Source organism: Neofelis nebulosa, chromosome 4, assembly GCF_028018385.1.
Source record: "Neofelis nebulosa isolate mNeoNeb1 chromosome 4, mNeoNeb1.pri, whole genome shotgun sequence".
Classification (NCBI taxonomy): Eukaryota; Metazoa; Chordata; class Mammalia; order Carnivora; family Felidae; genus Neofelis; species Neofelis nebulosa.
The window spans coordinates 161,070,459-161,082,501 of record NC_080785.1 but is presented as its reverse complement, the minus strand read 5'-3'; the positions used below and the strand labels follow the sequence as shown (position 1 = coordinate 161,082,501).

The following is a 12,043-nucleotide window of genomic DNA, read 5'->3' as shown; positions in this document are numbered from 1 at the left end:
CAGAGCCCCCAGTGTCACCCACCTACCCACCTGGACCACTGATCTCTCTGCCCTGGTCTCCCAGCTCTGGCCCTAACCCCCACCCCCCAGTCTGTTTCTTCCACAGCAGCCCGAGAGCCTGTGAACACCTGAGTCACGTAATGTCCCTCCTTCCCTTAGACTCCTCCATGGCTCCCATCTCCCTTAGAATAAAAGCTAAAGTCCTCCCTGCCCTCACACCTTTTCCCTTTCCCTCATTCACTCCACACTGGCCTTCTCACCAAGCAAGGCCTCATCTCAGAGCCTCATGCAAATGCTGTTCCCTCTAGCTGGGTCATTCTTTCCCAGATACCTACATGGCCCCTCTCTCACCTCCTTTAGGTCTCTACTTAAATTATCTCACTTCCTTGGTAAGGCCTCTTCTGTGGGACTTCTACTTAAAACCACCACCTCCCAAATCCACATCCTCCATCCCCATCACTTCTGTCTGCTTTATTTTTCTCTGCGGCACTCCTCACATCAAACTTTCCCTTCATCTATTTTGTTTATTGTCTGTCTCCCTTCATTAGAAATGACAGCTTCATAAGGCAGGGACTTTTGTCCGAAGCCTCCTGAAAAACTACCACACCTGCAGTTATACAGACACAAACATGACTCTCACCTCCCCGTGTGTACTATCCGTCACATGTGCTTTAGTAAGAACACAAGCCAGGCCTTTCTAAAAGCAATGATTTGAGTCCCTGGCCCAACTTCTCTCCCTCCCCTCAGTGCCCAGAGTCCGGCCAGGGCAGATTGAAAATGTTTATTATTTGTCTTCTCAAATATAAAATCACTCTCTCCCCTGGCATCTCATTAACCCCAGGTTGAAAATCAAGGATAAGAATCACATTGCTAAAAAGAACAGGCCTATCCCTGCCTCCTGCCCTATCCTGCACTCTTGCCCCGGCTGAGGGAACAAAGGGCAGAAGTCATGACCTCCAGACTCTCAAGCAGCTGACTGAGGCCTTCCCGATGCTGGGCCTCATGTGAGGTGAGGGGATCCAGGGGGCGCTGACCCCTGACTGGCTGGGCAGGGGCAGGATCCTGAGGTCCATCAGTGTTTGTCAGTGGAACGCATGTTCAGGGATGCTAGACGTCCCAGCGGGCCACGGCGAGTGTTGGTGGCCAGCCGCTGCTGTGCCAGAAATGACTGGGCATGGGCAGGTGCCCGCTCCTCCCCAGCTCGCTGCTGCAGAGCCATGCCCTGGAGGGAGGAAGGGGGCATGGTTGGGGTCGAGTGAACCCATGGCACACCCTAGTACTCCGGCCATGGGGACGAGCACTCACCATATTGTACCAGGCACTGATGAGCAGCTTTTCTTCCTGCTCCCGCTGGCTTCGACTCTTCTCAAAGTCCATCTGCCAAAGAGGCAAGAGTCAAGGGCCCGGATATGCTGGGGCGGGAGGTTGGGGGGGGGGGGGGCGGGGGCGGGCAGGGTGGGCAGCGACAGCGAGAAGGGATGAGGACACCCACCTCCAGGTGTCGGATGCGGACGTCCCGCTCCCGGAGCTGCGTCCTCAGGGTGTGAAGTTCTGGGGGTGCCCCTCCGGGTGGCCGCTGTTTGGGTTCCAGGGTCTGTATGACCTAGGGGTCGGGGAAGACACAGCCAGGGTGACCTTGGCCTTTCAGGCCCCTGGATGTGTTGGGCCGTGTTCAGGGTGACGGCTCACGGCGGTGGTGCAGGAGTCTGTGATACGATGGGGTGTGACAAGGGCGGGAGTGGAGGGCACAGGGGTGAACGCTGGCGGGAGGCGCGACTCAGTGGGACGCGGCAGCCTCGGCAGGAGGCCCACGGAGCACCCGGTGTCCTCACCGTGCGCGCCTTGTCCACATAGCGGCGGTACCGCTCTTCCATGGCCCGCAGGTCCGCGTCCTTCTTCTGCAGGCTGTGCTGTAGCTCCTCGATACGCCGGGCTGCTGGGGGGGGGGGGGGGGGGGGGCAAGGTGACCCCTCAGCTCCCGGCCAAGCTTGGCGCCCCCCCCCCCCCCCACGCAGCCGCTGAGGCCCACTCACTGCTGCTGTCAGCGGGGGGCTCCAGCTCCTCGATATACTCTCGCTTCCGCTGCAGCTCCAGATCTGCCTCACGCAGCTTCTGCCTGCGGACGGAGGAAGGGGAGCCGCAGGCTGACCTCCGGGCCCCCTTCCCTTCCTCCCACCGGTGGCCACAGCCTAACCAGCCGGCCAGCACGCGCCTGCCCGGCTGCAGAGATCCCTCTGTGTGCCCCACGCCCCGAGCACAGAAGCCGCGTGCCCTGGTCCCACCATCTGCTCAGCCGCTGGAGTCACAACCTTCCACACCCCCTAGTCCGGTGGCCCCTGGGCCAGCCCCCCCCGTGTGTCCACTTCTCTCCGTGCCCCGGCCCGCCTACTGGCACGGGCACCATCACCCCTTGCCGGCCTCTTCTACACTCAGTCTCAATTCCTTTCTCCACCCAGCAGCCAGGGATCTTTCTAGCAGGCAAATGTCTTCCGACCAAAAGAAACGCCAGGTAAAAAGCTACAGTTCTGCTGCCTGCCGCAAAAGCCGAAGGATCTGATAACGCCCCCTGCCAGTGAGATGATGATGATGATGATTATTATTATTATCGTGCACTGGATATGGAACATAGTATAAAGACCTAATAGAGAAACCTGGGCTATGTCTCAGGTTACCAAGGCACGTGCCCTCTGAGCCACCAATTCCACTTTCGTGATAAATTCGCACACAAGCGAAATGAGGCGTGTGCAAGGTTTTACTCTGCTGCACTGTTGGCAATCGCAGATACCTAGGATGACTTAAACACGTGAGGCCCTTCGCAAAAAAAAGGCTACAGGCCAGCCCTTCTGGATTGGAATTTTACAGGTGAATCAAGCCCTAATGTTTCCATATATCCATCCTCTGTAAGGAAATAACTTTTTCTGTGCTCCCGGTGGGTGCAGGCTACACTCCATCCTTGGTGGAACTGAGATGGGTCACAGAAGTCATTTTCTGGAAGGCCCGATTTCCCCACGGACCCCCAGTTGACAAAGGCAACAAAAACCGATTCATATGGCGACGTTCCCCAGCCGTCTTCTTAAGGAGGAGAAGCTAAGTGCAGACTAGCAGATAGCCCGTTACCTTTCACGTAACTAAGGAATCAGAATAAAAATGTATATTCATATTCATTTGCATGTGCTTAAAAAACTTTGTAAGGATTGTTGTAATAAACTAGTATGAATGGGGGTGGGGTGGAAACTGAGTCGATGGGGGGACTAAGAGGTATACCCCTTCTCTCTATATTGCTCAGTATATAGATCTCTATATATCTATTTTTAATAAAATTTGTTTTGAGAGACAGAGAGAGAGCGAGCAAGCAGGATAGGGGCAGAGAGAGAGGGAGAGAGAAAATCCCAAGCAGGCTCTGTGTTGTCAGTGGAGAGCCCAATGTGGGGCTTCATCTCATCATTGTGAGATCATGACCTGAGCCAAAACCGAGTTGGGTGCTTAACCAACTGGGCCACCCAGGCACCCCAAAATATTTTTTTATTAAAATTTTTTTAATGTTTATTTGATTTTGAGACAGAGCATGAGCAGGGGAGGAGCAGAGAGAGAGGGAGACACAGAGACACAGCACCTGAGGCCGGCTCCTGTCTCTGAGCTGTCAGCATAGAGCCGGACATGGGGCTCAAACTCATGAACTGTGAGATGATGACCTGAGCCTAAGTTAAGTAGCATGTCTAATCCAATGAGCCACCCAGGCGCCCTACCCCCAAACAGTTTGTAAGTTTACTTTAATTTTTACTAATGTCTGCACTCAATGTGGGGCTCGAACCCATGACCCTGAGATCAAGAGTCACATGCTCTACCAACTGAGCCACTCAGGAGCCCCCAGTTTAGTTTCTTTCTTTTTTTTCTTTCTTTTTTTTTTTTTATGAAAAAAAGGGGGCACCTGGGTGACTCAGTCGGTTGAGCGCCCAACTTCGCTCAGGTCATGATCTCACAGTTCGTGAGTTCGAGCCCCATGTCGGGCTCTGTGCTGACAGCTCAGAGCCTGGAGCCTGCTTCGGATTCTGTGTCTCCCTCTCTCTCTGCCCTTCCCCTGCTCATTCTCTGTCTCTCTCTCTCTCTCTCTCTCAAAATAAATAAACATTAAAATAAAATGAAATGAAAGAGTAAAAGGCAACTGTCATTTGGTCATGCTGCCTTACTGAAATTCCCTCCATGGCTCCCCATTGTTCCCCCGAAACACTTCTCACTCCTTCCCTTGGCTCATGAGACCCTACTTGATCTGAACCTTCTATGTTTCGGCTTCCTGCTTCTCCTCATAAGACACCCAGTGTCCCCCGCACCTGTGCCCCAGACTCTCCTCCCACCCGAGTGCCCTCCCGCTGGGACTCACAGATGCTCCTCCAGCTTCCTCTTCAGTAGGGTGGACTGGGGGGAGAGAACAGGCACTGGGTGAATGGGGGGTCCAGACGTCCCAACTCCATCTTGGGGTGAGGGTAGAGGGTGCCACCCTGGGCCCACGGTACTTACGATGGACTGCAGGGGGCATCGAGCAGCAGGGAGGAGAGAGAGGAGGGTTACTGGGGGGCACGAGGGAGGGCCAGGCAGGGAGGAGGTGGGCACTCACATCCTCCGTCTTGCCCCCCTGCTCTTGCAAGGCCTTCTGTAAGTCCTCCACCTGGGCCCGCAGCTCCAACAGCTGCTGCTGGTTCAGCCTGCAGGAGTGCGGGGCTGCTCAGTGCCTGCGCCCGCCCTCCGCCCCGCACCCCACGCCCCCTCCACGCGGACCCCCCCCCCCCCCCCCCCGCCGGTCCTCACCGCAGCTGCGTCTCCAGCCCGTGGCGCGCGCGGTTGGCCTCCTCCAGGTGGCGCTGCAGCTCCTCCTGCCGCTCCCGGTAGGCCGCCTCCTGCTGGCACAGCTGCTTGTTCTCCAGCTGAAGCCGCAGGAGCGTCTCCCTGCCGACCGGGGAGTGAGCAGGGCTGGAGACAGGTCAGCCCGCAGGCCTGCCGGGGCTCTGGCGGGGAGACTGGGCGGACAGGGCTAGCAGAGGGACAGAGCCCCGGGGAAGAGCCCCGTTAGATCCTAGGGAAGGGTCAGAGTACTGGGGACCCGGCCTAGGCGTGGGTGGGCAGAGCGCTGGGGAACCAAAATGGGAGGGGTTTTGAGCTGGGCCTGGGGGTGGAGCCAGGCGAGGGCGGGGCTACAGGAGCAGGTTAGAACCTTCCTAAAAGCAAGACTGCGGGAAAGCAAGACGCAGAAAGGGGAAGAAACTGGGGTGGGGGAGTTCATCGGGGGCAGGACAGAGGGCACTGCACCTAACAGGGTCTATACTGAGGACAGGGCTATGCCCTGGGGGCAGAGTCCGACGGTGAGCAGGGCTGAGGGTAGGATTTTTTGTTCGGTGGGTGGAGCCAGATGGGTTGGACCTAATTTGTGCACTGAGGATGGATCCCCGAGAGGCAAGCTGGAGCTGGAGGGCTTGCCTCTAGGCAATAGGGCTAGAGCTCCGGCCAAATAAGGGCAGAATTAGGAGTGAGTGGGCCTAGGAGCCAGGGGAGGACTTGGGAACCCAACACAGCAGGCCAGGCTAGTAGTAGGTGCCTGCACTGGGGGCGGAGCTGAGGGTGAGCTCTGGGTGCAGCTAGACCTCGGAGCGACCCCAGGATACCTCAGCTCCGCAGGTAGGATCTCTGCTGCCAAGTTTTCCACAGCTGGGGAGGTGGGATCCAGCGAAGGGTCTGGAGAGTGTGGGAAATGTCTTCAGGTTGCTGCACAGCTCCTGCCCCCATCCCTAGGGTTCACTTTCCAAGAGTCATCTTTGAGGACTCAAGTTCGACCAAAAGACTGGGTTAACGTAAGCCTCACCCCTCAACCTGACAGCGGGCGGTGATGCTTGCCCCGAGTTTGCCCTGATCCCCGGGGACAGCCCCTGCCATTTCTTTCCGTTCTAGCCTGTCTCCGAGGTGGCCTAGATCTGTCCCCGGCCTGGACAAGGCCTGGGACGCCTTTTCTGTCTGCCCTAACGGCACCTTAGGCTACCCGTGCCCCAGGCCCTTAGGATGGCAGGCCTCCAACTCACCGGCCTGGGTCAGCCCCCGAGGCTGCAGCTGGGCGCAGCGCAGTTCCTCATTGGCCTCCCGCAGGGAGTCCCGCTCTGCCAGCAGCCGCTGGAGGGACGGGGTGCAAGACGCCACTTGAGGCAGGGTTGGCTTCCTGGGGATTGGGCTATGCTAAGATGGACAGGGTGGGGCTTGGACGCGGGACTTCGGCCTCACCTCCTTCTCCTTTGTCACCAGCTCATACTTTTCCTCCAGGTTTCGACACTCGAATAGCCACTTCTCGGCCTTCATGGCCTCCTCCTGTCGCTGGCCCTGAAGTTCCTGAACCTGAACACCGAGGAGGGGTGAGAAAGCGGGCTTTGGAGGAGGGGCAGGGACTGAATACAAGGTGAAGGCATCGGGCCCCGCGGGACCAGACCCAGAGAACTTGGAGGGGCGGGGCTTACAAGCCTAGGGAGGAGCTGGCCTGCCCGAAGGGCGTTACCTACATATAAACGAGGGGGGAGGCTAGGGGCTCAGCAGCACGCTGAGGACCCGCCAAAGCGGAAGGGGCGAGGGGTCCAGCGGCCTAGAGCACCACGCCCTCCGGGCTCTGCCCTGATCCCTGCCGCACCTGTCGTCGCTGTGCCTCGAGCTGGGCACGCAGTGAGCCGGCCCGGCGTAGCTCGTCCTCCAGCTGCCGTGTGCGCTCGGCATGGCCCGCGTTACGCTCCTCCAGCTGCCGCACCTGCCGCCTCAGCTCCCGCAGCTCACCCAGGCGGCGCCGGCAGCTGCTCAGCGTGGCCTCCAGCTGCCCGGCACGCTCAGAGGACTGCCTGGGGGAGGAGGCAAGTCGGGAGAGGAGGCCTGGGTCTGCGGTCAGGGTTCAGCTTGGATCTGAGGACCACCCCCCCGGGTAGGGGAAGGTGTCATGTCACCTGGGGATGTGGGGGTTCAAGGTGGTGGACCATGAGGGTCAGGAGCCAGCCAGGGCCTGGTGGGTTTTTTTTTTGGGGGGGGGGAGGGGTCTTTAGGGGGCGCAGAGGGAGCCCTAAGTATCAATTGTTAGCCCAGGGTCATAATCAGGGTTCCTCAGGGGCGGGAGTGAATAGAATGACTGAGGCGTTACAGGGGGAATGATGGGGCCCAGAGGCTCTGAGGAGCCCTCAAGGACACTTTGAGGTTACGAGAGGGCTATGGGATCAAATGAAGGCACGGTGAGGTCCTTCAGGGCAGAGCACTGTGTGGTCCTTTAAGATGCAGCAGGGATTCTCTAGGCACTCTAACATTACAGGGGTGCTGGGGGTCACAGGAGAGCCTTTAGAGGTTACAGAAGACACAGTGAAGTTGAGGGAGTGGGTGTTGGGGGGACCCACCAAGTGCTTTGGGATTGCAGGCGTGCTGTGGAGTCACGAGAAGGAAATGTCCTCTCATGAGGGGCACAGATGGGTGAAGAAGGGGGTGGCAAAGTTATCGCATTGGGGGTCCTGGAGGGCACAATGGGATCCTGGGGCGTGATGGCCCCTGGCCAGCACTGGAGCAGGGGCGGGGGGCTGGTAGCTGGGGTCGTGGGGATGCTACAATGTCTGGGGAATATAACGCGGGCTCAAAAGGGCACACTATGAGGTCCTGGGGGGCACCATAGAAGCAGGGATCTTGGTGGCACCCAGAGGACATGGTGGAATCTAGGATGGTGCAGTGGGGTTCTAGAGCTGGGCCTGGGGGTGGAGCCAGGCAAGGGCGGGGCTACAGGGCAGGTTAGAACATTCCTAAAAGCAAGACTGCGGGAAAGCAAGATGCAGAAAGGGGAAAAACTGGGGTGGGGGAGTTCATCCTTTATGAATGTTCTAACCTGCTCCTGCGGCCTTGCCCTTGCCTGGTTTCCCCCCACCCCCACCCCCCCACCCCCACCCCCAGGCCCGGCTCAAAACTCCGCCCACTGCACCATCACTGTGGAGTCCAGGGGACACTGGGAGGGTTCACCGGGCATTTGGGGGGTTTTGAGGTACTATGGCATCAGAGGGACGCTGCGGCAACGACAGTAGGCGGTGGGGACCCAGGGACCCACCACTCACCGCAGCTCGTCCATCTCATCCTTGAGGGCCTGCGCCTCCTGGGCCAGACTGGTCAGTGCCTGGTTCCGCTGCTGCAGCTCAGAGACCTCCCGCTCCAGCTCGGCACAGTGCAGACGCTCATCTTCCCTGCCGTTCTCCAGCCTGGAGGGGTAGGGAAGGAGGGGGCACTCGAGGGGGCTGGGCCCACGCCCATCCCCTGGCCTGGGGCCCAAACCCCGGCTCGCCGCACCTGAAGTTCTCCTCCTGCAGCTGCTCCAGCTGGGACTGAAGCAGCAACAGCTTCTTAGCAGTGAGGCCAGTGGCACCCTCACCCTCTGGCCGGCCCACCCGTTCCCGAAGCACCGCGTTCTCCTGTGCCAGGCTCTGCTTCTCCTCGGACAGGAGCACCAGCTGCCAGCAGGAGGCGCAGATGAGCTGGAGTTTGGAAGGGAAGGAGGCAAGCAACCCGCGCTCCCTCTCCGCCAACCTCAACCTCACCTGCCGCTCCAGGTCCAGACAGTGCTGCCGCAGCTCATCCCCCTCATCGGCCTCCTCACTCAGGAAGTAGTACCTTCGGGACTGGGGAGGGACGGGGGGCGGGGGGGGGGGAACGGGGAGGGGCAAGGAAGTCAGGAGTCCACGGGAGGAGACTAGGGGAAGGGAGGCTGGCGTCTCTAGTGGCAGAAAGGAGTCAAGAAACTCTCAAGATCCAAGGGAGGGCTCGGACCCCAGGGGACTCAAGGAAAGGTGATGTGGGGACACTGGTGACCTGGCGAGGGAACAGGCTAGGACCCTGAGGGATTGAGGTGGTTTACACACGTAAGGACAGGTTCCTCCTCCTTAGGCAGCCCTGAGAATCAGTGATGGATTTGGGCCTTTAACAAGGTCCCCCGCCTCTTACCTGGTTATCAAAATTCCCATATGTTTCTGGTGACAGGGAGTCGGGGGTGTCTTTGGTCATCAGCTGGAGCAAGGTGGGAGGACAGTGAGATGAGCTGGGCCCTCTGAGTGTGGCCTTTAAAGCTTCTACAATCCAGCCTACGGACCTCTCAATCCTCCTGCGCCCAAAGCCAGTTCTCCCCAATAACCCCAATCTAGAGGCTGCCCTCCCGCAGTGTATCCAGCAGGGAGGCTGGGTCCTTTGAGGGTGCTAAATGGTGACTTCGAGCTGGCAGACACCTGAGACAGGGGCATCTGGCCAACTGAGTTCCAGGAAGAGCCCAGAACTTACCAGGGCAGAGCCCATGCCCAGTCGCCTTTGCCCTGATGTCTCCTCCCCTGAAGCTCCTTGCCACATTGGGCACCCCCACTTACCTCCTGGATGGCTTCCATCACCACGTGCTGAACTGATTCCTCCAGCGTCATGATTCTCTGGATGTGCTCTGGGGATCAAGGTGGGGAAGACTGAAACGTGGGGGTACGGGATGAGGAGGATTTTCTCAGGTTTTCCCCTGGGGATTCTCTAACCCCACCCCCACCCCCACCCCACCCCCCCATACCCTGCTTTTTCTCGCAGCTGATGGCACACCCAAGCACCAGCTGAAGCAGCTTGCCAAGCTCTTCTGGGTCAGAGCACTCGCCAATGAGGCTCACATCTGGAAGGTGCTGCTCCAAAACGGGATGCCCCAGGACCTGAGGACAGGGAGGTAGGGGTGCGAATAGGGGGCATTGGGACTCACCGACACCCATCTCCTCCCAACCCAACCCCAGCTCCTAAATTCTGTTTATGGTTACTCACATCCTGGGAGTACTCCAATAGGCTCTGTAAGATTGTCTTCAGATTGCTAACCTAGGGAGGTGCAAGGGGTTGTGTCCAGGGTCCCAGAGCCCCCCAGAAGGAGCCGAGCAGCCCCCACTCTGAATCTGTCTGCCCCAGCCTTTTTTTCTCTGCCTCACTTCCCAATTCCTGGTCATTTCATCCCTGTTTGGTACCGTCCTCTGTCCTCCCTCCTAGGGGCGACCTGTCTAGTTGCCTGCCTTTCTTGTTCACATGTCCCCAGAATCCAATCACGTCTCACCACCTGCCCTGCCACCTTCTGGCCCTAGCCATTTTCATCTCTCACTTGGATTATTGCACCAACCGGGTCTCCATTTCCACTCTCGCTGCCTACTCTGCATTCCTCTCCAAGCAGCCAGGGGGAGCTTTGTTAAATCCCAAGCCAGGTTGTCTTTCCTCTCTGCTAAAATCCTTCCTTGACTTTGCGTAGCACTTAAAATAGAATCCATCTCCCTGCCCCAGCCTGCCCCGCTCCTGATGACCTCATCCACCATTTCTGCCCCCTTGTTTTCTATTCTGACCTCCCTGCCTTTCCTCGATACACCAGGCTTCTTCCCAACCTTGCACTGGCTGTTCCCAGTGCCTGGAACCCTGTTCCTCCAAATTTCACATGGAGATCAGCCCATCGGGGACAACCACCCACCCAGTTGCCCTCTCTCACGGCCCAGCTCTTATTGTCTTCATAGAACTTATTGCCACTGGAAGTTTATGTTCGTGTGTGCAGGTTTTTGTCTGTGTCATTCCTTGCGGCACACCCAGGCCTGCTCCTTAGGAGCATGAAAGAAGAGAGTTGGCTGGTCACCAGACATCTGTCTCTCTTCCTGGCCAAGTTGTCTGTGCATCACCCAGGACGTGTGTCTGGCTGACCCATCACCCAGGACATGTCTAGCTTAGCCTTCCCTGATGATCTCTTCGCCAGTCTGTCCCCCAGTCATGAGTCCACCTGTCACCTTCAGCCTCCAGTTGGGACCCGGGTCCTCTGAGATGCCCTGGAGCCACGTCTCGTTGAACCAGGAAGGATCTCTGGGGGCGAGAAGGTGGGATGAGCTGCTGGGGGACCCTTTCGGGACCCTCCCCCTCAGCCCCACTCACATCTGGTTCAGCACATAGGCTATGGCGAGGCCACTGCTCAGGTCCTGGGGGCTGGTACAGGGGGACGGGACATGGAACGTCTGCAACTGGGGAGGAAGAGGAAAGGGCAATGGGCAGTTAGGGCCTGGGAAAAATCGAACCACTCCTCTTTCGCTGACTTTCCCGGTCAGCGGGAACCTCACACGGTTGTCGGGGACTGCTCTGTGGCTTTGGCAAACCAGCTCCGCGGAGGAGTGGCCACAGCTCACCTGGGACTGGAGGGGGCGTGGCCTCACTTCACTTCTGGTCAACAAACCCCGCGCCACCGGGCCAGGGCAGAACCACGAGTCACCTGGTCCCCACACGCCCCACGTGACCAGGCCAGCTCACCTGTGCCCTCACCCACGTGACCCAGCGCGAAGGGGCGGGGCCTCACCTGTTCTTTCCATGCAGACCTGCCACGTGACAGGGGCGGGTGCTCAGGCTAGAGTCCAACCGCCCTGCAGGCCGAAGGCCCTTTCCTCCTCCCAGCCCCAGAACAGAAGGGTAGAACGAACCAAGGCCAGGGCTCCCAGGCGAGAAGAGCGGGCGCATACCTGGCCCTGGCCCTGGCCCCGCCCCCGACCTACCCAGGTGAGCAGAGACCCGCATAGCTCGGCCTTGTCCACGCTCATGGCTCCCGATCGGATTCGACCTCGCCCGCGGAGCCCCGCCACCGCAGCCGCCTTCTGATCCGCCACCAGCGAGCACCCGCAGCCCCGACCTCCCGCTCGGCCTAGAGCGCCGCCCCGCCCCGCCCCCTAGGCGCAGGCCCCGCCCTAGACACGTGGTCTCCACCCGGCGCCCGATCATACCTCCAGTTCCGCCATCTTGGATCCGGGCAGCACTTGGGCGCCCGCCCTGCCGCTAGGGGTCAGTCTGGGCCAAGCTTGCACATCCCTAGCGCAGACCCGCTACCCCTCCTCCTTGGCTCTTTTTGGCGGGGGGAGGGTAGCGGGAGACCTCAGGATAATTCCTCATCTTGTGAGGCGGAGCTATCCCACCCTGTTATACGGGCTTTTTCACGTCCTCTCTCTTCAGCTGGAAGAAATTCTGGCCCCTAACCACCTTATGACCG

The 12,043-nt window shown here is 59.0% G+C and overlaps 1 protein-coding gene across 13 annotated transcripts; it reads right to left on the bottom strand.

Annotated features, from left to right (window-relative positions):
* Window positions 1-766: 766 nt before the first annotated feature.
* Window positions 767-11,719, bottom strand: HOOK2 (hook microtubule tethering protein 2). 13 transcript variants are annotated; one of them, XM_058727879.1, is made up of 22 exons: window positions 11,556-11,719; window positions 10,948-11,033; window positions 10,806-10,878; window positions 9,817-9,867; window positions 9,578-9,710; window positions 9,393-9,460; window positions 8,980-9,042; window positions 8,577-8,657; window positions 8,329-8,489; window positions 8,100-8,240; window positions 6,659-6,860; window positions 6,262-6,372; window positions 6,066-6,153; window positions 5,655-5,724; window positions 4,804-4,965; window positions 4,613-4,700; window positions 4,379-4,413; window positions 2,034-2,116; window positions 1,833-1,936; window positions 1,493-1,603; window positions 1,306-1,377; window positions 767-1,222 (listed from the first exon to the last, which is right to left on the bottom strand). In XM_058727879.1, the coding sequence occupies exons 1-22, from the start codon at window positions 11,598-11,600 to the stop codon at window positions 1,073-1,075; spliced, it is 2,178 nt and encodes a 725-aa protein (XP_058583862.1). In that variant the 5' UTR covers window positions 11,601-11,719; the 3' UTR covers window positions 767-1,072. The 13 variants fall into 13 exon arrangements, 10 of the variants coding, with proteins under 10 accessions (XP_058583862.1, XP_058583863.1, XP_058583864.1 ...); XM_058727880.1 differs by having other exon boundaries at window positions 1,833-1,933; XM_058727881.1 differs by having other exon boundaries at window positions 4,804-4,941.
* Between the last annotated feature and the right edge of the window lie 324 nt (window positions 11,720-12,043).